The 27,623-nt window shown below is 34.5% G+C and overlaps 1 protein-coding gene and 1 long non-coding RNA gene across 6 annotated transcripts in view; one reads left to right on the top strand and one right to left on the bottom strand.

Moving 5' to 3' along the window:
* Nucleotides 1-27,623, bottom strand: part of LOC309660211 — a 385,318-nt gene that overhangs the window by 118,836 nt on the left and 238,859 nt on the right. The window lies entirely within an intron of this gene.
* The window catches only part of ZNF654 (zinc finger protein 654), a 91,455-nt gene that overhangs the window by 40,384 nt on the left and 23,448 nt on the right, over nt 1-27,623 (top strand). For 4 of the 5 annotated variants that reach the window (XM_082460329.1, XM_082460331.1, XM_082460330.1 and 1 more), the window contains exon 3: nt 18,818-18,899. In XM_082460329.1, coding sequence (XP_082316455.1) covers nt 18,818-18,899 — 82 coding nt within the window. Of the gene's footprint in view, nt 1-4,346; nt 4,775-18,817; nt 18,900-27,623 lie in introns of those variants that run through there. The other variant, XM_082460332.1, reaches the window with a different exon arrangement.

Raw genomic sequence — 27,623 nt, 5'->3', positions numbered from 1 at the left:
CCCTGGGATCTGACCTCTGAAGCCGGAGCCTCAGCTCCCAGCCCCCACCCACCCTGGCCGGTGAGCAGACAAGCCTCTCAGGCTGGTGAGTGCTGGTCAGCACCGATCCTCTGTGCGGGAATCTCTCTGCTTTGCCCTCTGCACCCCTGTTGCTGTGCTCTCCTCTGTGGCTCCAAAGCTTCCCCCCTGCAACCCCCACGTCTCTGCCAGTGAAGGGGCTTCCTTCTGTGTGGTAACTTTTCCTCCTTCACAGTTCCCTCCCAGAGGTGTAGGTCCCGTCCCTATTCTTTTGTTTCTGTTTTTTCTTTTTTCTTTAGCCCTACCTAGGTACGTGGGGAGTTTCTTGCCTTTTGGTAAGTCTGAGGTCTTCTGCCAGGGTTCAGTAGGTGTTCTGTAGGAGTTGTTCCACATGTAGATGTATTTCTGATGTATTTGTGGGGAGGAGGATGATATCCACGTCTTACTCCTCCGCCATCTTGAAGGTCTCAAAAGCAGTTGTAAGAGGAAAGTTCATAGCAATAAATACTTACATCAAGAAAAAAAATGATCTCAAATAAACAGCCTAACTTTGTACTCCAAGGAATCAGAACAAGAAGAACAAATGAAGCCCAAAGTTAGTAGAAGGAAGGAAATAACAAAAGATCAGGGTGGAACTAAATGAAATAGAGACTAAAAAGATGATAAGAAAGATTGATGAAACTAAGAGCTGGTTCTTTGAGAAGATAAATAAAATTGACAAACCTTTAGCTACAGTCACCAAGAAAAAAAGAGAGAGGACTAAAAGTCAGAAACAAAAGAGGAGATGCTATAGCCAATTCCACAGAAATACAAAGGATCATAAGATGTTACAGTTGTCCCGTGTTATCCATGGGGGCTTAGTTCCAGGATTTCCCCACAGATACCAAAATCCACGGATGCTCAAATCCCTTATATTAAATGGCCTAGTATTTGCATATAACCTAAGCACATTCTCTCGTATACTGTAAATCATCTCTAGATTACTTGTAATATCTAATACAATGTAAATGCTATGTAAATGTAAATACAAAGTAAATGCTATGTAAATCATTGCTAGTGCTCAGCAAATTCAAGTTTTGCTTTTTGGAACCTTCTGGAATTGCCCCTCCCCCCCAATATTTTTGATCTGTGGTGGATTGAATCCATGGATGTGGAACCTACAGATATGGAGAGCTGACTATACCATGGATAATTATACCCCAATAAATTGAACAATTGACAAGAAATGGATAAATTCCTACATACATATACTGCCTACCAAGAGTGAATCATGAAGAAATAGAAAATCTGAACAGTGCAATTATTAGTAAGGATGTTGAATCAGTAATCCAAAACCTCTCAAAAAACAAAAATCCAAGACCAGACAGCTTTACTGGCAAATTCTACCCAACATTCAAACAAATACCAATCCTTCTCAAACTCATCCAAAAAATAGAAGAGAAGGGAACACTTCCAAACTCATTTTACGAGGCCAACATTACCTTAATATCAAAACCAGACAAGGGTATTATGAAAGAAAATTACAGGTCAGTGTCTCTGGTGAACATAGATGCAAAAATCCTCAATCAAATATTAACAAACTGAATGCAACAATACATTAAAAATTTGACAGAAAAAGAACTGACAACTAAAATTTGTATGGAACCATAAAAGACCCCAAATAGGCAAGGCAATCTTGAGAAAGAAAGACAAAGCTGAAGGTCTCATACTTCCTGATTTCAAACTAAGTTGACCCTTGAACAATGGTGGGGTAGGGACACCAACTTTCCCATCCCCTGTGCATTTGAAAATCTGTGTATAACTTTACATTCAGCCCTTGTATCCAAGGTTCGACATCCACAGATTCAACCAACTGAAGATTGTGTAGTACTGTAGTATGTATTCAGGGAAAAAAATCCAGGTATAAGTGGATCTGTGCAGTTCAAACCCAAGTTGTTCAAGGGTCAACTGTATATTACAAAACTATAGTAATCAAAATGGTATGGTACTGACATAAAAACAGACACATAGGTGATAGAAAAGAATAGGGAGCCCAGAAGTAAACCAACACATATATGGTCAGTTAATTTATAACATAGGAGCCAAGAATATACAGTGGGGATTGGACAGCCTCTTTAATAAATGGTGTTGGGAAAACTGGACAGCCAAATGCAAAAGAATGAAACTGGACCACTGTCTCAAACCATACACAAAAATCAACTAACAATGGATGTAAGAATCGAATGTAAGACCTGAAACTATCAAACTCCTAGAAGAAAACATAGGTGGCAAGCTCCTTGACACTGTTCTTGGTGATAATTTATTTCGATTTGACACCAAAAGCAAATGAAACAAAAAAGAAAAATCAACATGTGGGACTACATCAAAGTAAACAGTTTCTGCACAGCAAAGGTAACCATCAAAATGAAAAGCACCTTTACTGAATGAGAGAAAATACTTGCAAATTATGTATCTGATAAGGGGTTAATATCCAAAATACAGAAAGTATAAAGACTCATACAACTCAATAGCAAAAAACAATCAGATTAAAAAAAATGGGCAGATCTGAATAGACAATTTTGCAAAGAAGACATACAGATGGCCAACAGGTATATGTAAATGTGTTCAACATCACTAATCATCAGGGAAATGCAAATCAGAACCACAGTAAGCCATCATCTCACACCTGTTAGAATGGCTGTTATCAAAAAGACAAGAAGTAGTAAGCGTTGCAAGGATGGGGAGAGAGGGAACCCTTGTGCACTGTTTTTGGGAATGTAAATTGGTGCAGCCACTATGGAAAGTGCTACTATGGAAGTTCCTCAAAAAGTTAAAAATAGAACTACCACATGATACAGCAGTTCCACTTCTGGGTATTAATGTGAAAGAAGTAAAAACATTAACTCAAAAAGATATTGCCAACCCTATGTTCATTGCTATTTACAGTAGCCAAGATACGGAAGCAACCTAAGTGTCCATTGATAGATGAAAGGATAAAGAGATGTGATATGTATGTGTATGTGTATATATATATATGACTATTATCAGCCATAAAAAAGAATGCAGTTTTGCCATCTGTGACAACATGGATGGACCTTGAGGTTATTATGCTACGTGAAATAAGTCAGACAGAGAAAGTCAAATACCCTAACGATTTCAGTTATATATGGAATCTAAAAGAAAACAAAACAAAACTGAACTCATAGATACAGAAAACAGATTGGTGGTTGCCATAGGTGGGGGTTGGGGGTAGGCCAAATGGGTGAAGGTGGTTAAAAGGTACAAACTTTGCAGTTATAAAATGAATAGGTCATTGAATGTATGTATAGCTTGGTGACTATACAGTTAATAATACTGTATTGTAAATTTGTAAGATGCTAAGAGAGTAGATCTTGTAAGCTCTTATCATAGGAAAAACATTATGGCTATATGTGATGACGGATGTTAACTAGACTTGTTGTGATCATTTTGTAATAATATGCAAGTATCAAATTATTATATTGTACACCTGAAACTAATATAATGTTATATGTAAATTATATCTCAATTAAAAATTTTTCCTAGGATGAAGGCACCAAGGCAAACTTATATTTTTAAAATATTTAATAAAAATAAATATGTGACTCATCTTGGCTGTAGCTTATTGGTTATATTTTTCTTAAGCCATGGACTTTTGAAAAAGTTTTCCATTCTAATTTTGGAACTGGGGGGATGGAATATAATTTCCTGCTGGTCTTATAGGGAATAATCACAAGTAAATTTATTTTTGTTTCCTTTTTTACTTTCTTTTTGATTAAGATAGGTTTATAGGTGGAGATAAGTTTATGAGTTATGGATAAGTTTTATAGGTTATTTAAATCAAGATCTCGTTAGGGAAATGTAAGTCATGCTAGGTAATTCAGTAGAGAGAATTTAATTTAATTTATAGAACCAGTTTCATAGTTGTTAGAAGATCTGAGAGAATAGACCAAGGAGAGGATGATGAACCTACACTTAGCAACTAGTAGTTAAGTCGCTGTTAGTCCTGGAAATAGAAGGACAGAGGCACAAGGATGGAATACTAGAACTCGGAGACTGGAAATGGTTGATGAGGGGAAGAAGCATTGACTTGTGTGAGAGGAGACCTCGGAAGAAATATAATTACTGCTAAAGAGGTCCCAGAAGAAGAAGAGCAGGGGGAAAAGACCCCTTATTCCTCCCTTCCTCCTAACTTTCAGTTTTCTACCATTGCCTCCCTTGATCAAACTTAACCATTAACCAGTTGGCTTCTGCATAACTGACAGAGATCTCTGGGGTATTTTCCCTCATCAGTTTAGGTAATAAAAATGTATTGGAAAAAAAAAAAATGTATTGAGAAGTCCTGGGATGGTAGTTATTGCCTCCCAACCTCAAGGGAGGAACCAACAGTGTAGGAAACCACTGGAAAATCACACACTGTCCCAACACCTCAGGCCAACACAGTGAGGAGGAAAGTCATTCCCCTGAAAATGGGTCAGTTTTCATTCATCCAAGAAGGGTTGGGAGGACTGGAGCAGAGGGGACCATCACACGATACTGGGGTCAGGGTGGGGTTTGCTGGACCCCAAGCGGGCTCCTCAGACACCAAGGGAGAAAGAGATTCATTTCTTCTCAGGAAGGAGTTCTTGGTCACTAGGCTCAATTCTTACCCTTTATAAAGCTGTCACTTCCTTGGGTGAAACTTTCATCCTGTAGGTTCATCACAAGGTTGTCAGCAGTGAGATGGATATGATTCTGTGGTGTGCTGATTGTCTTGGAGGTAAGAGACCTCTGTTTTTGAAAGATATTTTCACTGATTATTAAATTTTTGGTTGACAGGATTTTTATCCTCAGTACTTTAAAAGGTGTCCATCCATTGTTTTCTGGCTTGCGCAACATTTTTTTTTCCTGATGAAAAGTCTGCCGTCCTTATTTTTGTTTCCCTGTATATAATGTACCCTTTTGGGAAGCTGCTTTTAATATTTTCTCTATCACTTTTTCTTTTTTGTTTTTGAGTAGGTAACACATGTTCGTGTTTCAAAATTCAAAAAGTATGGTGAGCTTACAAGGAGATATTGTTCAGTTTACATCCTTCAATTTCGTTTACAGTGGAAATGCTCCCTAGTTTCCATTTCCATAGGCAAACAATGTAACTGTTCTCTTGGGTTTCCTTCCAGAGATATTTTATGCATGTACAAGAAAAATAATCATGTTTCCTTTTCCTCCATTTTACAAAAATGCTAGTGTAGTGTGCGCACTGTCTTGTACCCTTTGTTCATTCAGATATCTTCATTCAGATATCTTTCCCCAACATAGAAAAACTATCATCAGTCATTATAATGGTTGTAGAGTATTTAACTGTTATGGATATATAAAAATTTTAACTAACTGGTACTCTATTAATGTGTGTTTAGATTATGTTCCAATCTATTGCTGTTATCAACAATAATGAATCTTGAATTTTAATGAATTGCCACGTATGAGTGGCACTTGGAATATGTACAGGCATACCTTGTTTTGTTGCACTCTGCTTAATTTGATTCACAGATAACTGGTTTTTTTGCAAGTTGAAGGTTTGTGGCAACCCTGCGTTGAGCAGGTCTGTTGGTGCTCAACAGAATTTGCTCATTTCATGTCTCTTTGTCATGTTTTGGTAATTCTCAAAATGTTTCACACTTTTTCATTATTATTATATTTGTTGTGATCTGTGATCAGTGATCTGTGATGTTACTGCTACAACTCACTGAAGGCTCAAATGATGGTTAGCACTTTTTAGCAAGAAAGCATTTTTAAATTAAGGTATATACTTTTTTATACATAATATTATTGCACACTTAATAGATTATAGTATAGTATAAACATAACTTTTATATGCAGTGGGAAACCAAAAAATTCATGTGTCTTTATTGCAATATTTGCTTTATTGCCATGATCTGGACCTGAATCTGCAATATCTGAGGTATACCTGTGCAAGGATTTTTGTATATTGTACAGGTATCCTCGGAGTAGAATTGCTAGATCAAAGAGTCTTAGGTTTATCATTTCGATAGTGCCAAATTTTCTCTGTAGAAGTTGAGCCAATTTACAATATTGCCAGCCATATAAGAGAGGACCTGTTTCCCTACATCTTTGTCAATGCATTGTTTTATAAATTTTTAAAATTATGATAATTTTCAAACCTACAGAGAAGTAGAAGGAATAGTATAATGAACTGCCCTTACCCATCACCAGCTTCAATAATTATCAATATATCATCAGTATTCTTTCATCTATACCTCCACACTCTTTACCCATTGCTAGTTATCTTTTTTTTATAGCTTTATTGAGGCATAATTTCCATGTCATTAAGTTCATGCAGTTTAAGTATAATTAAATGATTTATAGTAAATTTATAAAGTTGTGCAGCCGTCACCACAATCCAGTGTTACTACATTTTCTCCACCTCTAAAATATCCCTCATGCTTACTTTCAGACAATTCCCAGCCCAAGGCCACTACTGATCTGTCTTCTATCTTAATAGAGCTGCTATACCTAGACATTTAATGTAAACAATATGTCACAACATGTAGGCTTTTACATATGAGTACTTTCATTTAGAGTAATGTTTTTGAGGTTCATTCATGTTTTAGCACTTATCAGTAGCTCATTCATTTTTGTGCTGGATAGTAATCCATTGTATGGATATAGTAAATTTTGTTTTTACAATCATCAATTGATGGATATATGGATTGTTTGCAATTTTTTGGCTATGAACATTTGTGTACAAGTGGGCAAATGTTTTTATTTCTCTTGAGTAGATACCTAGGGATGGAATTGCTAGATGCTATGATAAGTTTATGTTTAACTTCGGTTTAACATAGAACTGCCAAACTGTTTCCAAAGTGACTACACCATTTAAAATTCTAACCAGCTATCTAGAAAGGTTTCAGTGTCTCCATATGTTCACTAACACTTGTGATTATTTGTCTTTTTCATGATAGCTATTCCAGTAGTTGTGTGGTGTCTTATTTTGGTTTAAATTTGCACTTCCTCAGTGCTGTTGAAGGCAAATATCCTTTCATGTACCTATTTGCTATTGCGTATCTTCTTTGGTAAAATGTCTATTCAAATCTTTGCCCATTTTTAAATTGGCTTGTTTGCCTTCTTATTAAGTTGTAAGAGTTATTTATATATTCTGGTTGCACATTCTTTGTCAGATCTATGATTCGTGAATACTTTTACCTATTCTGTGGCTTGTCTTTTCATTTTCTTATTGGTGTCTTTTGAAATCTATTGCTGGTTTTAAGAAACTTGATTGTAATTTTCCTTGTGTAATATCTCTCACATTTCTTACTCTTAAGCTTCTTGGAATTTTGGATTTGTACTTTTTTACCAAATTTGGGAAATTCTCTCAAGAATTTTTTTAGGAAAAAAAAGGAAGTAAGGTGGAAACTTATGGAGGTCTTTCACAGGATTATCATAAATTATATCCTACATTGCTTATTTGTCAGAATTTTCAGAATTCACTATTTAGCCAACTGATAAGAAAGCTAAGAAAAAACATGTATCTATAGATATTTCACAAGAATATGTAGAAATTTCCTTTCTTAAAATGAATTAAATATTACAAATAAATTTTATTTTCAATTGTAAAAAAAAAAGAATTTTTTTAGAAATCACCATTATGTTTTCTTAAAGGACACCACTTGAAGGGAATCCACAGTTGACCCGCACCTGACTGATTATTGTTCTGTTCATTTTTTTCAGTCTTTCTTTGTGTGTGTTTTGTTTTACTAATGCTATACCTTGTTTTCACTGATTTTATCTTCTGCAGAGTCTAATCTGACATTAATCCCATACAATGTATTTCTCATCTCAGACATTGTATTTTTTTATTTATAAAAGTTTTAATTGGGTCTTTTATGTCTTCCATTTCTCTGCTTAACCTGATTATTCTTTACCTTAGGAGTTGGCAGACTATGGCCCATGGGGTCAAATGCTGTCCATGGCTGTTTCTGTTTTTTTTGTTTGTTTGTTTGTTTTAATATGGCTCCCAAGCTAAGACTGGTCTTTATATTTTTAAACAATGGTGTTAAAAAAAAAAATGTGAGAGAGACTTAATGTGGCCCAGAAAGCCTAAAATATTATCTGGCAACCCAGGCTCCACCCTCTACACAATGTAACAGTGGAGGAATTTGAAGCCAGTGGTGCACTGAAGGTCATGATAGCAACAACCCACATGATAGCAATAACACAAACTCACTTAACTCACGAGTAGATTTATTTAAATGCTCAACAGTAAAGGCTAGCAGAAGAAAAGGCTTGTTTGTTTCCAGGCACCAATTTTATTAACATCTGTTTATACTTTCATATATCATAAAGTCCAGCTTTCAGTTAAAAATTATAGACATATAAAAAAGAGCAAGAAAAAAATGCACTATTAAGAGACAGAGCAGTTTGTAGAATCAAATTTAGATATAAAGATCTAGTGGGAAAAGTGGATAACATGGTTGAACATATTGAGAATTTCAGCAGAGAGCTGGGACACTTTTTAAGAAAGATTCAAATGGAAATGCTGGAAATAAAAAATATAGTAACAGCTGAAGAATGCCTCTGATGTGCTCATCAGTAGAGTCAACACAACACAATTGAGGAAAGAATGAATGAACTCAAATACAGGTCAGAAGAAATTACCCAAACTAAATGACAAAGAGAAAAAGAGAAGAAAACAGAACAGAGCATCTAAGAGCTTTGGGAAAATATGAAATTGTATAACATATGTCTGTTAGAATCCCAGAAAGAGAAGAAAGATGAGGCAGAAGAAGTGCAAAATAGTAGCCATGAATTTTTCAAATATAATGAAAGACGTTAAACCACAGGTCTAAGAAACTCAGAACAAGAAACAGGATAATTTCAAACTCTCTCTCTCAGACTACCACCTAGGTCCCCTAGATGCATCACATTCAAACTCAAAAAATCACAGAGAAAATCTTGAAGGCCACCAGAGAACAAAGACATTACCTAATTTAGAAAGCTACAGCAGGCATCTCAGAAACTATGCAAGCCAGAACACAGTCAAGTGACATCTTTAAAGTGGTGAAAGAACAATTCTTTCAACTATCAATTCGAGAGGGAGAAATAAAGATGTTTTCGGGGAAGCAAAAACTGCAAGACTTATTCCCAGAAGACCTGAACTACAAAAAAAAGTAGCACAAGTATGATGCCAGACAGAAAATCTACTTAAAGAAATGAAGAGATCTGAAAATGGTACAAGCTTGAAGATACAGTTGACCCGTGAATGGTGGAGGGGTTAGGGGCACCAACCTCCCACACAGTCAAAAATTCATATAGAACTTTACAGTCAGGTTTCCATTTCTGCAATTCTGCATCCATGGATTCAGCCAATCACAGATTGCATAGTACTTTAGTACATATTTATTGAAAGAAATCTGCATACAAGTGGACCTTCACAGTTCAAATCTATGTTGTTTAAGGGACAACTGTAAATATAAAATTGAATTTAAAAAATTTTTAGTCACTGTGAAACATAACTGTCTAATGCAGGGGTTGGCAAACTTTTTTTTTTTTTTTAAAGGCCAGATACTTTAGCTTTGCAGATCAGAGAGTAACTACTCAACTCTGCTCTTGTAGCACCAAGGTAGCCATAGACAACATAAATGAATGCATGTGGCTGTGTTCCAGTAAAACTTTTACGGAAACTGGCAGCCAGCCTATGGGTTATATTTTCTAAGTGCTGAGATTAAAGCAAAAATTGTAGTGAAGTATTGTTTGTAGCATGTAAAATTTAAATGAATGACAAAAAGAGCACAAGGATTATTATATTATACCTAAAGCAGCATAATATCATTTGAAGGTAGCCTAGGACTTATATATATAGTAAACACTAGAGTAATCACTAAAAACATTGAATACAGAGATGGATATATTAAGCGAAAATGGAGATAAAATGGAATCATAAAATCACTCAATCCAAAAGAAGGTGGAAGAAGCATCAAATGGAGCAATGAACAGAGAATAAATCCATAGTAGGTTTCAATCCAAGCAATATATGTAAATTGCCTAAACCTATTAAAAAAGACAAATTGGTTGGATAGAAAAGCAAGTTCCAACAGATATATATCCATACCCCTATGCCCTTTTTTAGATAAACAGGTACACACTTTTCTACACTCTGCTTTTTTCACTTAATATTATGTCTTGGAGATCACTCCATAGTGATACAGAGATAGTCCAAATTTCTTTTTACATCTTACAGTATTGTGTAGATGTACCATAGTTCATTCAACATGCCTTCTAATGATAAGTATTTGGATTGCTTCCATTCTTTTCCTATTACAAATAGTGCTATGAGTAATATCCATTGGCATACATCTTTTTGTATGTTTGCCAGTACATTTTTGGGGTAGGCTCCTAGAATCTGTGTCAAAGGATGAATAGATATGTAATTTTGCTAAGTAGTCTCAAAGTTCCCTTTATACAGCTTGTACCATTTTGCATTCTCACCCATAAAATAAAGCTTTACCTCCGACCTCACCACAGTTTTGTGTTGTCAAACTTGATTTTTTGCTATGCTAATAGAAGAGAAATGGCACATCAATGTGGTTTTAATTTGTATTTTTCTTATTGTGAGTGAAGGTGAACACCCTTTTGCATATCCTTAAAGACCATTTTGTTTCATTTTCCACGAGCTACCTGTTTATATTATCTCAAGCCCATTTTCTATAAGTTAGTTGGACTTTTTCTTCTCAGTTTTCATAAACTCTTTATGTATTAGGGATATTAACCCCTTCCTCTGATATTAGTTACAAATGTATATGTTTTCATTTATGTTTTGCTTTCCTTATGGCATTTATATTTTTAGACGTTTTAAAATGTAATTAAAATTTATCAGTGTTCTGTTGCTTCTGACCATGAGTCATAGTTAAGAAAAAGTTCTCTATAACCAAGTTATATGTGATTACTTCTGATATTTGTAGTGTTTAATTTTTTATATTTAGGTTTTTTTATCCATTTTGAATTTTTTCTTATGTTTGGAAGTTGGAGTAAATCAATTTTGTCTTTTAATATTGGGCTATCTGATATGGAGTAAACATTTCCCCTGATTTGAGATGCTGTTTTTGTCATATACTCATTTTTCACATGCAGTTGTCCTGTTTTTGGATTTTCCATTTGATTTCATTAGGCTATTTGTTGATGTGTCAGTATAATGCCAGTTGAATAATAAAGGCTTTACAAGATGTTTTAATATTGGCAAGTTCCTTTTCATTGCTCATGCTATTTCATGGTTTTCCTAGATATTAACGTTGTAATCAACTTTCTACTTTCAGAAAAACTTGAGGGTATGTAAATTTATAAATTAGGAGAATTTAATACTTAACTTACTGAGGTATATATTTTATATGCTTTTTATCTTCCTCCAGTTCAAAAACACTAGAACACTAAGGCTGAAGCTTCTCCTTCCAACTTTAATGTTACTGATGCAGTGTATTTTTGCTATGACTTTTAAAGCCCAGATGAAATTATTATTATTGCTTCATACTGTCAAATGTTTTAGCCTATATGCTTACTAATTTGCATCTTAGGCTCTTCTTGCTAATTTCATTTCCTGTGTCTTTGTAAACAGTCTTTATTATTCTCTGGTTTATATATTGTTCTTTGTATTTGGCATTTTATAGCTTACTGTGATTAGCTAGGTATAGATTTATTTTTATTAATCATTATTGAGATTTCCTGGGCTTCCTGTACCTGAGGATTGGTATCTTTCATCAGTTACGAAAAATTCTTACCCAGTTTTTGTCTTAGCTTCATTCTCTCATTCTTTTTTTTTTTTGAAGTATGATTAGGCATGTTAGACTTGTACACTCCATTCCTCATGTCTTTAACTCTTGCTTGTATTTTCCATTTCTTTGTCTCTCTGTATTACGCTTTATTTTTTTACAGATCTTTCAGTTTACCAGTTCTTTCTTCAGCTGTGTCTAATCTGCAATTAAATATGTTCATTGGCTTTTAATTTCATTGATTTTACTTTTTATTTCTATAAGTTTTTTGACTGCTATTGTTTTTTATCATTTTAATATTTCTTTATTCCTTAATATTATCCTCATTTTATATTCTGGGTCTGGTTTAAATATATAAAGTCTTCATGGACTTTCTGTTGCTTCTTGCTCATGGTGTTGTGTTTCCTTATATACTGTGGTTTTTATTGTCATCATCATTATTATTTACATTGTGAATTTGTATTTTCTTGGAATAAGTTTATTTGCAAAAATTGGGGCCTGAATTTGAAGTGGATATTCAGAAAGGATCTACATTTGTTCTGGCAGGGACCTGGAGATATTACTAGTCCAGGACCAATTTTAGCTAAATTCTTGGCTTGAGAATTTTTGGACCACGTACATAATATGAATTCAGATGACAACCTATATGAGAGGATTTTAAAACTAGATGTTTTTTTTTTTTCTTTTCCAGGGTAGTTCAAAGTGCAACCAGGCAGTTTTCCTTAACAGTCTTAGAAATGTGGTGAAGTTGTTGGGAGGAGCATATTGGTATAGCTGTTTGAAGTTTTAGTCAAGGCAAAAGCCAGCTATTTTATCCAGCATTTTACTTGTTTTCAGAGGGTGAATCGCTAAGGGTACTAGTCTGTCGTACTTTAGAGAAAATAATGTACAGTTTATCAGTATATAGTTGAAAAAAAAAACTATGAACCTCTTCTTTGCTCACTAAAGACATTACTGAAGAAAGTATTTTGAAGATAAATGCATTGGAATGCTTGAGTATGACAAAGTAAACGCTCTTTGTTAAGATTAAGTAGTGCTGGGACTTCCCTGGTGGTCCAGTGGTTAAGACTCCACACTTCCACTGCAGCGGGTGCGGGTTCGTTCCCTGGTCAGGGAACTAAGATCCCACATGCTGCACGGGCGTGGCCAAAGGGGAAAAAAAAAAAAGATTAAGTACTGCTGAGTTTGAAACATCTATATGATCAAAGATTTAGAGTTAGTAAGTGTAGAAGAAATTGTTAAAAATGAGTGTTTAAAGTGTGGGCAATAACATTTTATTCTATTCTTATTTAATTCATGTAAAACAGACCTAATTTTCTTTGGCTTAAATTGGTAAGTGGATTTCTTATATTTGGATAGTTAAGCATCATAATTTAGTGGAATTTTCCTATAGCAGATAAATGCACAAATCCACATTCTTGTATTTTAGTGTGAAAATTACTTATCTGCTTCAGAGACCCAAAAAAGAAAAGTAATTCTGGTCATAATTACCAATCTATTTATGTGTGCCTTTGTATTTTAAGAAGTCTGGTACCTTATTACCACTTGTAATATATGTGAAGTCTGGTAAACACTTGTAATATATGGTCTGAATTCCAAGCAACCCAAGGATAGAATATAGTTTGTTTCATAAATGGAAACTTTAGTGATATTCTAGTTATTTAAACTTACATAGCTAATAGGAATATACTGATTGATGAAAGTCAAATAAAAATGACGGTAAAAGGTATAATTTTTTTAAATTCAGAGGGATTGCCATCTATAATATACTTGTCCCACTGCAAATAATTTATGTTTTTATATAAATCATTTTACCTGGGTATTTCTATTTTGAGTAATTATTTCAATTTAGGTGAATGAACTGTAGGTAACCCATAATTTGGACTAATATTAATTATAATTGGTTAATGTACAGACTATGACATATTAAGCATTATACTAAAGATCTATTTTATTATACAAATGTTAAACACTATATCAAACATATTCAACATTAAAAACCAATATAACATTATACAATAATAAATTTTTGGAAAGAAACATTTTGATGAATTTAGTTAGATATCTTAAAGAATCTTCATAATTTAAGTGAGGAAAAATTGGTGTCTTACATATCAACAAAATTGACATATGCAGAGCTGAGAAGAACAAATCTGTGAAGACCTCAGGTTTCTTAGATTGTTGAAGGAAACTTTGATGGCAATGTTAATAATAGAAGTAGTAGTACTATATTATTATTAGCATGCACCTGTAGCACCCCCAGGGGTTGTTTTAAGTGCTTTACAAGAAGTAGCTACAATTATTGTTCCTGTTTTATAAGTAAAGAAACCGAGGCACAGAGATATTAAGTGACTTGCCCAGGGTCACATATCAAGGAAATGGTGGAGCTGAGATTGAAACCCAGTGTGGCTGTACACCATGGGTGAGTAAAGGGCCAGATAGCAAGTATTTTTAGGCTTAACTCATAAGGTCTCTGTTGCCACTACTCAGTTCTGTTATCTAGTGTGAAAGCAACCATAGTCAATATGTAAATATATGGGTGTGGTTCTCTTTGAATAATAATGTACTTATTGACAGTAATATTTAAATTTCATGTAATTTTTACCTGTTAGGAAATATTATTCTCTTGGATTTTTTGTTTTGTTTTGTTTTGGGGTTTTTTTTTGTTTGTTTTTGTCTTTGTTTTTTAACAATTTAAATATGGCTAACTATTCTTATCTCATGTATTATACAACAACAGGCCTTCCTGCTCTAGACTGCTATATATATTTTGGGGTCCTACCTTGTTCTACTGTGGATTCATTTACCCTGCACCTTGTAGAGTTTGCCTCCTTGAGGGCTAGATAATTTGATCTCTAAACATTTAGTTGATCCTTTACACTAGGCAATAGGAAATTCAACAGGTCTGAGACAAGAAGTTTCTACTTCCACATATACTCTAGGTTTTTCCCTTAGTGATTTCACTACTATGTAAATACTTATTGACTTTCCTGAATCTTACCCTCAGGCAGAGGTAGCTAGACCATATTGTTTTATCATTATTTACTCTACTTATTTTGCATGTAGTTTTTCTCATTTTAATGTCATTATAATGGACTTGGGCCTTGTTATTGAGGTAGCTGATAGTGAGGCATATACAGATCTCTTGTAATGTTGGCTCCCCTTTCATGTTCACATAATACAGACATAATTCTGCATATTTAGATTATCTACAAGGTCATATTAATCTGCACATTCATGTCTAAATTTACTGCCATAGCATATTTTATTTCTACTAAAAACCTTTGTATTTCTTCCTCCTTCAATAGAATTAAGTGGTCTACCAGTCAGTACTATCTACTCAATGTAATGATGCAATTTCTACCACATTCTACCTAGTACAAAGTTAACACTTCCTTGTTTCAACATGTTATAATAGTGATATATGCAAAGTACAGTACTATGATAGTACAGAAGAATCACCTATATATTAGTCTGGAGAGAAGGAAGGGAGTTTTTAGGCTAAGTTCCTAGGTGGAATCGTATAAATGGGTCTTGAGGAAGCAACAGATCCAAACACCTTTAAGCACACAGGAGTTTTAGGCTATGTAGGGAAGTTTGCTGCAATTTGAGCATGGAATTTGGTAATAGCTATGTGTGTAAAAGTAGTTTTGGATCAGACATAAAGGTTCTTATGTCAAAATAAGGAATCTGAATTTCCTCCTCTTCATCAGTGATCTCAAATACCTAAATAAAATAGGATGGGAATATAAGTAATAAATAAGTCAAGTAGGCAGTGTGCTGGGGAAATGGGAGGTGGATGGAGACTGGCAAATTGGAAAAGAGGTCCATGCCTTGACTAAAGGCAGTAGCTGCTCAGCTTATTTTGCAATGGAGAGATGAAAGCCCTGTGTTACAGGGGTTCCTCTTTATCAAGAGCTCAGAGAAATCTACATTTAATCTGAAATACCACAGTTTTTAAATATTGGAAACTAAAATATCTTAAAATAATATTTTATCTATATAAAACAAATGTGTCAGCTGAAGGTCTTTGCTTTAGATGGTAAAATCTACACAGTAAGTGGTAAGCCTGTAAGTAGATCATTCTGTGTTTTAGGAAGATAACAATGGCAGCCATGTTGAACATGGATTTTAGGTAAATGTGGAATAGCAAGACAAGAGATAGGGTCTATTAGAAGTTTAAAGATGAGATAGATGTGAATTAATGCTTTATTAATAGGGATAGAGAAGATTCCAGAAGTACATTGACGGTGCTATTTTATACTTACTTATTGATGGTAAAATAAATACATAATGGTTGATAATGAAAAATAATTCTCCTTTTCATCCCTGACCCCTAGTTTCTGTTTCCCCAATGTAAAGGCAACTGTTTTTACCAGTTTGTTGCATATCCCTGTAGTAGTCTGGCAATATGCATTGGTGTACATGTGCCTTCTACTCTCTCCCTTCCTTTACACCAGTGATAATGTAATGAATAGATTTCTCCATCTTTGTTTAACAATACATGCCTGGAATTTTTCCCTTATCTATTCATATAGATGTAAATATATTCTCACTGATATTCTCATTAATATTTGTATTATATTTCACTTCGTGGGTATATTATAATTAATTTAACCAGTCCCCTGTGGTAGACATTTAGTATGTTTCCATTGTTTTACTGCTACAAACCATCTGTGGATGCACATCCATATATATGTGTGTCTTTGAACTTTATGTGTGTATTATTTGGAGGATTAAATTCTTATAAATGGAAATGGTAAGTCTAATGGTATGTGTGCGTTTAAAATTGTTTTGACTATTACTATGTTGCCTTTAAAAGTAGTACCACTTATCATCCCTCCAACTAGATAGCAGAGCCTATTTCTGTACTTCAGAGCCATCATGGGATATATCAACATTTTTATTTTTGTAAATATGATAGGAGAGATGACATTTCATCCTTATAATTTCACTTATTTAATTATAGTAGAGAATCTTTTCATATTTGAAAAAAAATCCCTTGCGTTTCTTTTCTGTGAAGTAGTCTTCTCTCCCAGTTTTCTACTAGGTTGTTAACTGTTTTTTTTTAGAAACAAAAATTACTTGTATAAGCTTTTTAATTAAGGAAATCAGCAGAGATTCTCAGTGTATCATTTTGCTTTTGACTGCTTTTATGTGGTTTTGTTCTGTTGACATTTAAAAATTTTAAGTCAAATTTATAAATATATCAATTTATGGAGTATGGTTACTATACTGTATTTAGAAGGGTCTTTGCAATTATTGTGTAATACCTAGGTCTTTTATATAATTTTAAAATTCTCAGTTATATTCTGCATTTGCATTTGTATTTAAACATTTGTCTTTATTAGTGAGTGATTTGCTTTGATTAAAGGCAAAAAGTAAAAAGACAAGAAATAACACATGTTGGCAAGGATGTAGAGAAAAGGGAACCTTTGTACACTGTTAGTAGGAATGTAAATTGGTGCAGACAGTCTGGAGGTTCCTCAAGAAATTAAAATTGGAACTATCATATGATCCAGCAATTCCACTTCAGTATTTATCCAAAGAAAATGAAAACACTAACTCAAAAAGACATATGCACCCCATGTTTATTGCAGCATTATTTACAAGAGCTGAGATGTGGAAACAACCTAAGTGTGTCCATCAGTGGATTAGTGAATAAAGAGGATGTGGTATATATACACAATCAAACATTATTCAGCCATTAAAAAATGCAGTATTGCCATTTGTGACAGCGTGGATGAACCTTAAGGGCATTATGCTAAGTGAAATAAGTCAGATAAAGACAAATACTGTATGAGCTCACCTATATGTTGAATTTTAAGACCAAAAAAACCCAAGAAAACCCCAAAATACCAAGCTCATAGATACAGAAAGCAGATGAGTGGTTGCCAGAGGTGGGGGGTGGGGAGTAGGCAGAATGCACGAAGGGAGACAAAAGGTACAGACTTACAGTTATAAAATAAATAAATCATGGGGATGTATTAATAATACACAGTGTGGTGACTATAGTTAATAATACTATGTTGCATATTTGAAAGTTGCTAAGAGAATAAATCTTAAAAGTTCTCATCACAAGAAAAAAACTGCAACTGTGTATGGTGATGGATGTTAACTAGACTTACTGTGATCATTTCACAATATATACAAATGTTGAATCATTATGTTGTACACCTGAAACTAATATATTGTTGTATGTCAATTATGCCTCAAAAAAAGGCACCAGAAGTGTTTAAAAAATACAACTTCAGGTATTCCTAGTTGAGTCTTCTAGGTTAATAAAATTTAAAATTTTTCAGGGATTCATCATTTGTGATACTTTAGGATTACTAAATAATATTAAATAATTTTTAATAGTTTTCCATGCTCATGATTAGGAAATAAGTTATATTTCTTCCTGTGTGAACTCATGAATTGTTAAAGGCACATAAAGTACTTAGTAACAGTATTTTCCAAATAATTTATTTAAAAAGGAGGAACCACAGAGTTTGGACAACTTATCATAAATGGGATAATCAAGGTAAGCCTAGGGTTTGAGGACCATGTGTCATTTATTAGGTATAAAATTGGTGATATTGCTATAATATAAATGTTGGCTAAGACTTTCATTGTGCCTCTTATATTTTTGGGTCAATTTTACCACCCCTTGTATCTCTTTGAAAAAAACTCAGAATTTGAGTTTTCTCTGGGGTCCCTTGTTTTGGGGTGAAGCTGGACTGTGTGCCCATTTTGAATCATTGTTATATGTATAGCCACATTTTTGCCACCTGGTATACCACTGCATTTTTTCCCCCACTGTGAACACTGGTAGACATAAGTAATATAATTGTTCATTCTACAGGTATAGAATTTCAGTATATTTCTTTTTATTCTAATTTTACTGAAAACATAACATGAATCCTAAATGATCAATATAATTTTTCAAAGCCAACTATTTTAAAACTAAATATCTGATATTATGTAACTGTTATCTCTTGAGACTTTTAAATTGGGGCAAAAATTCAGAGAAGCAATGCAAGTTATCATTCACTTATTCTTTGTAGGAGTTTCTTTGAGTTGCTGCTGTTCTTTGGAAGAGATGAGTTTTATGAAGAGCCCTTAAAGGATATTCTTGGATCATTCCAGGTAAAACAGTTTACTACTTACATTTTGTCTACATTTAAAACATGCCTTTATTCTCCCCCTAAAAATAGTATATTGATTATTTATTGATTATAAGCTTTTATATTTACTAAGGTGGCAATGCTTAAGATTCTGTTATGTTGGCAAAAAAGAAAGTTCTTAAAATTAATCTTTAGCTGTACTTCTAAGCAATTCATACAGAGGATTTTAATTCCACATTTGCTAGACTAGAGCCTGCTGCCACCACCCTTATAGATTCCCAAGCGTATCCTGGACATATACTTGCTTTTTACTGCTAAAGGCTTTTATTCCAAAGCCCCATGTAGAACTCAGCCCTGGAAAAAGGACTCTTTTTGCCTAGACTAGAAGCAGGCTGTTTGTTCCATGCCACTTTTTCCTTTGGTTGTTTCCTGATTTTCTCATCTGTTTTCTTAATAGCCTTCCCAAGATAGGAGGCAGATTTTTTTTTTTTTTTTTTTTTTTTTTTTTTGCACATGCTGTATGAGTGAAGAGTAAATCCAGAAGGGAATGACAAAAGATCTAAGACCTCACCTGTAGATACAAGAACATTTGATGTTTTTACCATTTTGTTGGGAAGCAATACGTAGTACCATGGCTCACTAATGGGTCCTTGGCAGTCTCTCATTGCCCTTTTTTGGGGTGGAATAAAGATGTACTTTGAGCTCCCCCTAGGGGTACAGTTGTTCAGGCAACGTATTGCAGTCTACCTTGAGGAAGGAAGTCATCAGAGTAACAGAAAAGTCATGCAGTGCTTTCTCTCACCTAGAATTTTTATTTCATGTTTATTTAAAGAACTTTTAGACTGAATTAAAACAGATTTTTATGAGTGATCACTCTGGTACATACATAAAATAGGAAAACTATAAACAAACTTAATTGGCTAAGGTATATCTAAAACTTCTTCACATTCAGAAGCTTACTCTAGAATTGCTTTTCCTTTCCAGTCATCAGTGTCTATTTTTCTACACCATTTTGTCTTCAGTGGCATCAAAAGTGTTGGTGATGCAGCATTTCCTAAAATAATTAATAAAAGAACTAAAAGTCACTGGTACTGGGCTTTTAAAAGCTTAAGCTGGCTTTATAATAAGTTCTGTTTAATCAACTTTTGGCTCCTGCTTCAGGGGTATTGTTAAATTAGATTAATTACCCTATACTCTTCCTATACCATCTGATATCCAAGAGTTAAGAGAGTGCTCTGCTAGTCTCCTGGATTTTATTCTGTGTCACCAGTATACCCTTTTGCAAGTTTTCATGTTGTCTCCGAATGTCCGTGCATGCAGAATGACAACTACATCATGACCATTACCAGGCTGACATGGATTCAAAGATAGCATTGAATGTAAAACATAATCTGATTTCAGAGTTATAAAAATATGAAAAAATGTATCTTAGAATCAGTGAAATTAGGTACATTATATTGAACTTTCTACTTTATCCATCCTTACATTCAGCAAGTGGTAAAAATACCTGTTCTCATGGAGCTTGCATTCTAATTAGAGTCTATATTCAAGTATTTAACACTTCTTAATTTTCCATTCCATTTTTCCTTTGACACTTGTGCTCTTGGCAATCTATTCTTGAACTTTTACTTCAGCAAATATTTATTTAGTCCCCATTGTGTGCTAGGCACTAAGCTCTGGAAAAAAACATAATAAGCAAAAACAAAAAAGCCCCTGCTATTGTGCAGTTTAATTCTAGTGTAGAGACAGAAAGACAAGAAGTCAAACCTTTGTAAAGTTAAGAGTATTTTAGAAAGTGACAGATGACTTCAGTGGGAACTACTGAAGCGTTTTTAGAGTAGATGAGAGACAATACTTGACTTCTGTTTTAAATGTGTGAAATCATAACATTTGTGAAGGGATATATCCTTTTTCTTTTTTTCTTGTGAACAGGGTTTCCATTCAGTTATCAAAATAATTAATCCCTCAAGGGAGAGTTAATGGTTTTGTATTGTTTTCTGTCTCCTACTCAAATTCTAAGGCCCACCCCTTCTCCTGTTTGTTTGTTTTTAATCTCTGCATTTCCACTACTTTTGTTGCTGTTGCTTCTTCCTACTCTGAATTTTCTTGGGCCTCTAACTCCTGCCTCCTTGGAGAGATTTCACCTTCTGTTCCCATCTTAGCTTTATCTGGAGAATAGTCTTCCATTTTCTAACTGAACTGCTGCTGCTGGTGCTTTGCTGCTGGTGCTTCCCAGACATGTGCCCTAAGGGACCCAGGAAAGGCCAACACGTAGTCCATCATGTATACTCTTCTAAAACCTCACATTTGCTAAGTTTTGTGAATTCTCCAGGCTTTTGACTGACCTTTGATAACCCAGTGACAATCCCAATGTCACCTTTTGAATTTTTTAATACTTTCTACTAGTGCAAGCCCTAGTTCCCAGGTGGTACATTTCTATCCATCTTTCATACAGCTTAAGATCATGCTCTTTCTCCTCTACAAGAAGTAGGACAAACACAGCGCTGCTCATACTTTAATGTACATAAAGATCACCTGGGGATCTTGTTAAAATCCAAGTTATGACTCAGTAGTTCTGGGGTGAGGCCTGAGAGTCTGCGTCTCTAACCCGCCCTGAGGTGACGCTGATGGTGCCGGTCCCTGATCACGCTTCGGGTTAGCAAGGGACTAACATTCTTTGCTGGGTTTGAGTTAATCGCTCATCTGTTCCCCCATCTACTCCCCTCCCATTTTCCAACTGTGAGTATCCCAGCTTGCCACTCTGTCATCTTGGGCAAGTTACGTAATTTCTGTGTCAGTTTTATCATTTGTAAAATGGGGATAATGATCGTACTTGCTGTATGTAGGGTCATTGGTTTGGCATGGTTCTTAGAAAAATGATCAGGCTTAAGGCCTAAGGCAGGCCTGTAACCTGTCTGGTGAAATGTGTGGACTCTGAAGTCATACTATTCGGATTTCTGTTTTTCACAGTGAGATCAAAACCTACCTCTTAAGCTTATTCTGTTCTTCCATGAATTTCAGAATTCCTAAACCTTGAGTTGTTCAAGTAGAAATTATTAATTTTTTTTATCCACTGACTATATTTTTTCCTCTGCTTTATTCCAAGAGGAAACTTCATTCTTAGAGCCAGATGTTCCATATACAGATGGTATGGTCTCCAACTTAACGATGGTTCAACTTACGATTTTTCAACTCTACAATGGTGTGAAGGCATACCATTCAGTAGAAACTGTACTTCAAATTTTGATCTTTTCCCAGGCTAGTGGTACGCCATATGATACTGTCTCATATGCTGGGCAGCTGCAGCAAGCAGCAGCTCCCCGTAGCTCCCAGTTAGCCATGCCATCATAAGAGTAAACAACCAATACACTTACAACCATTCTGTACCCAGACAAGCATTCTGTTTCATTTTCAGTATAATCAATAAATTACATGAGATGTTCAACATTTTATTATAAAATAGGCTTTGTGGTAGATGACGTTGCCCAACTGTAATGTAAGTGTTCTGAGCATTTTTAAGGTAGGCATGGCTAAGCTATGATGTTTGGGAGGTTAGGTGTATTAAATGCATTTTCGACTTATATTTTCAACTTACGGTGGTTTATTGGGACTTAACCCCAGTGTAAGTTGAGCAAGATCTATGCTGGCTTCTAAGACCTTGCTTACTTGGCACTTGGCTTCCAGTAATTTTTCTTTACCTCAACACAAGAAGATGACACATTTCTTATATGATGCCCCTACCTCATTATTATTTTTAATCTGTTCAATGGTGAGCTTTCCATAGGCTCGTGATTGAATTCATACACTCCAAAATCCATTAATTTAATTAAATATTTTAGATTCCTAATGAAATGACAAAAATAATATAAAATTTGGAAAAAATTCCTTGTAAATGCTGTTAACTAGGATGAGGACTTATTAACAGTCGATTAACTGAATGTGATTAAATAGGGAAATGAGAGAGAGAGATAAAAGAGAGACCTTCCAGTGCTATCCAGTAATACGCCACTCCCCCTACCAGCTTGTAACAATAGGGGCTGGAGGAAATAGCAGGTGGTGGGGCATTTGGTATGTGACCAATCTCATTCTTGTTGGTGCTTCTTGAAAATGCACTAGGTGTGCAGCAGAACCAACAGAACAGGAATCGTGTTATACCTACATTAAAAATGGGATGTATGGCTCTGCATGAGAGCATTCCTTCCACTGAGAGAATGACTGTATAACCCAAACTAAATGCAGCCTGCCCCAATACCCAGAGGTCAGAAAGTTTTGTAAAGTTTTGTCTCCCACTGTAGCTTCCTCATAATTTACTGCCTCATGGGCCATTCGTCTAACAAATCAAACTTATAAACTTTTACCTTCTCTGTTTGGGCTTGAAGGATTTGACAGAGACCTGTTTACCCATTAGTAAAAGAGCTCTCTGTTCTAAATACTCTAGGTAAAGATGAATAAAGAGACTAACACCAATTACCATCAGTTACATGGTAAGATAAGACAGTTTTTAAAAAAAGGATCAGTTATATTCTTGCTGTGGTTGAGTCTATGGTATCTTCCATGAAACTGGAAGTGAAATTGTAAAGAAGGGACAACCTCAGGAATGTATGGAAGTAAAATATTGTATGGAGATGAAACTACTAAACTAAAAGTGTATTGAAGGGCGATCAACAGCATATTAGCTCCAGGAAAATCCAAATCAGTGAAGGAAATAATTTTTAAAAATTAATTTTCAATTCATAATTACATACAGCTATATCTTATTTCAGTTTTCAGGATAAAGAAAAATTCCTACAGATGCAGGACTCCTGTAGAACGAACAGGATTCTCACAAAGGAAAGAATAAAATCAGGTCTGCAGTGAACTTCTTCATTGTAACAAATGCCAGAATAAATAAATAATGTCTGGAGTTTTTAAAGGGAAAAATATTATTTAATAATACAGCTGCCAGGCCCTATAGTCTATGAGAGAGGGCAACAGAAATAAATAGTCCAAATACTTGGAAAACAAACCAGCTACATCTTTTATCAGGAAAACAAATAAAAGAAGTATGCCAGCTGATTTAGAAGTGATCAAAACAAAGAATTTACACAGAGTTGTTACAGAAAAAAAATAGGACTGACCTGAAGAAACAAGTAAAAATTAGCACACTATTGTTAATATCATTATGAAAATCCTATTAATATCAGAAATGATTCTGAAAAAAGAAAATACAAGTTTTAAATAAAAGCACACACACAATAATCAGGAACTAAAATCTCAGATTATGTTATTGATTGGATGGAGGTAAGGAAGATAGGGAGGAGTCAAGTATATTCTTGGGCATCTAAGCTGAAGTAACCACGTAGAGTAGTGCTATTCACTAAGTGAGCAATGATCATAGGGGGAAGAGGAGGATATAGAAAGAAGATAAGTTCCATTCTAGACACAAGAGTTTTAAATATCTTTGGAATATCCAAGTACTGATGATGCGCAATAATGTTTAGTTTCATGGGTCTATATATGTATCTTCCTAATTTGTTTCTTTTTAATCCAAGAACATATATAATTTTTATTAATCAAGAGAAAAATAGATGTTATAAAGATTTTTGTTCACTTGTTTAATTTAGGGGAAAAAAAACAGAGAGACCCTGGAGTAGTCAACAAAATGCCAACCAAGGGGGGTGGGATGGGGAGGGTGGGAGGGAGGGAGATGCAGGAGGAAGGAGATGTGGGAACATATGTATATGTATGACTGATTCACTTTGTTATAGAGCAGAAACTAACACACCATTGTAAAGCAATTATACTCCAATAAAGATGTTTAAAAAAAAGCGTTACTGCTAGAGCTCTACAAATGTTTTAATGAGCCTACCTTGATCTCAGAGAAAACTCTATCCCCATCCTTTGGGGTCAGTGTATAAATCACAAAGATCTTTTTTGATCAGACTAGAAGTTGGCCTTCCTTAAACTTTTTTTCCTGGGACTTCACCCTATTTTTAAATCTGCTTGACCTTCCTTGGGGGAGTAGAGGAAGGAGGTGGGAGGAGGTAGGGGACATAAACTTCCAAACAGGAGGAGGCCCAAGGCTATCTTACTGCAATAGCATCTTAAAAGGAGCAAAAAATAATCAGCAGTAAAAGAACCAGCCACAACAGATCGTTATGCCCACCCTGTTTCACTGGGGCAAGTGTTGATCTCCCCTGAGAAGTTAGAGTATATATTCATCGTGGTCATAAGACCAGCACATCTCCCAGATTGTATTATTCTTAGCTAATAGGAATAAGTTTAGAACTATTAACATTCCACTAAAACCTTCTAAAAACTGGGATCATGTCCCCTCCTCCCTAGGCTACTTAGAAGAAATTCCCCAAATACTTAATTTGGCAAATTCCTCATCTTGGTATTCAAAACCAACTTTGTATTGCTGGTTAAAAGGTTTTTAAATATAACCATATCAGCTTAAGAACAAGACGTAAGTGAGAAGCAGTTTCAAAATTGTGTTCCCATGTTTTCTGCTTGAATAGAAGCTCTCCTGTCTCTGCACAACTCCATCTTGATTGCATATGACTTGCCCCACCTAAGTTTTTCCACTGTTACAAAGCACTAATCTATATTCTGTCTGTGGTTTGATAGTCTCTCCAACTACGTAGTTAGATTTGGTGGGCAAAGACTAACTTTCATCCTTTTGTTTCCAACACTTAGTAGTCTAAGTCCCCTAAGGGGGACTGGTATGTCTGCCAGTACAAAGGAAGGATAAATAAGTCCATAGACATTTCTATCTGATGTCTAGCCATTTCTTTCTTGTAAAAAAATTCTATTTAGAGATGTATTATCCTTGCTGAACTCTTAAAAAATAAGAAACAATGAGGTGTATTGTCTGAAGCTGTTTACTTCATGGTCCATTGGTTACCACTGTGTACAGTAAGATGGGGGAGACATCAATAAATGTATTCACGGGATGAAACCATCAAATGTTTACTTGTAGATTATACTTTGACAATGTGTAGGAAAAAAGAGAAACTGAAGTATGCTTAATTGTGAGAAAAGTATAAGGGAAAAGATTTCACTATCTGTGAAAGAAACATGTTTGACAAGTGTGCCACATATTTAGTACTGGGAGTAAGAGGGATTGATGTTAAAATTAAAGTTTCAGATTCTGAAATCATTTTGTAAAGATTGTATTCCTTAGATAAATCTTGTGTTGAAATGGGTAAAGCTTTGATATTTTTCCTCTGGCATTTATCTTGAAATTATTACTCACAGTTAATAATTCTTATATATCACCACCTCAGAAATCTTTTCACTTTTTCTGTGTTTTTTTAAATAATTTGTTTGAGTAGGAAACACTTTACTTTGGTTCAACTGTTGAAGTTCTACAGTCACTTTGAAGAGATAAAAGACCCAGAATTATTTCAAGCATAAAATATATAATAAATAAACTTGAGATAGTTAAGCTCAAGGGACCAAGAGCAAGCCTCCAAAAGACAGGGCTGTCAACATCAGTAAGTTGCATATCTCAGAAAAGGCCGGTATACCTGGGCATATGGAAGAGCAGTCATGTCAAAAGAGATGAACATTGATAGTTATTCACACCATAGTATCCAACATAAATGAAGATCTTAATATCCTGAGTATCTTGCAATCTGTGTATTGTCAGGAGCAGACGTATAAGTGCCTTTAAAGTCAGTGATAGGACTTAACTTTGAAATTAGTTCTAAAAGCATATCAGGATCATTGAGGCACTCATTATTCACTGAAAGCTGATTCTGTAGAGTGTCTTTAATACATAATAATTAGAATTATCAACATATTAGTGCTTGAAGTAGTTTATATTTTCCCAGATAAAATATTAGCTCAGAGAAAATTTAGCTGTAAAGAACTGTAGAGGATATTAAGTCCAATCTAATTTTTTAATAAATGATGAAACCAAAGACCAGAGAGATTCATTAATTCATTCATTCAACAATGTTTACTGACGCTTAAGTAACTTGCTCAATTTGTAGCATAGCCCATATTGTGACCTGTTCTCTTGACTGACTCCAGTACTATTTCTGCTGAGTCGTATTTTACATTCAGCTCTCTGTGTAGGAATCTATGCTCAAATAAATCTTGCATATACTTTAATTCTGCTTCAGGGTCTATCTTAGAGGCTAGAACTGTAACAATAGCACTTCTCTGTTGGCCATAATATTTCATTACTTATTTAAAAATATTGATAGTAGGGCAGGGTTGTGCTTTCATTAGCATGGCAACCACCAATTAATTTTAAAATCTGATTATACTCTCAGTTGATAGTTTTACTGTATTTATGATTGGCTTCTGCTTCAGAAAAAAACTGATTACTAATTTAAGTAACATTTACATTGTTACCTAAAATTTTTTAAATGTATAAAAATGCAATCAGGTTTATTAAACAGGAGACAATTACTCATATTTAAATATTTGTTTTTTTCAAAAGCCCCAAAAGAGGTATCTTAAATAGTTCACTAAGTACATGATTCTAGTTATTTTAAAAAATCAAGTATGTGTAATTTATATGCATTAATGAATTTTTATAATTTTAAGACTGAGAGTCACTTTAGAAATTATTTAATCCAATAATCCCTTATTTTATAGATCAGAAAATTAAGCTCCAGTGGAGCTGAGGTTTATAGAAGCAGAAAAAGGGCCTAAATCCTGTTCTCAACCCAGCATTCTTTCCAGTATTCCCTAATCTATTATATGAAATGATGTAACCATGTGTTTGCAATAATGTATATGTCAAAAGAAT

Source organism: Balaenoptera physalus (genome assembly GCF_965194825.1).
Source record: "Balaenoptera physalus genome assembly, chromosome: 4".
NCBI lineage: Eukaryota > Metazoa > Chordata > Mammalia > Artiodactyla > Balaenopteridae > Balaenoptera > Balaenoptera physalus.
Note: the sequence above shows the minus strand (reverse complement) of the source record. Positions and strands in the feature narration are given on the sequence as shown.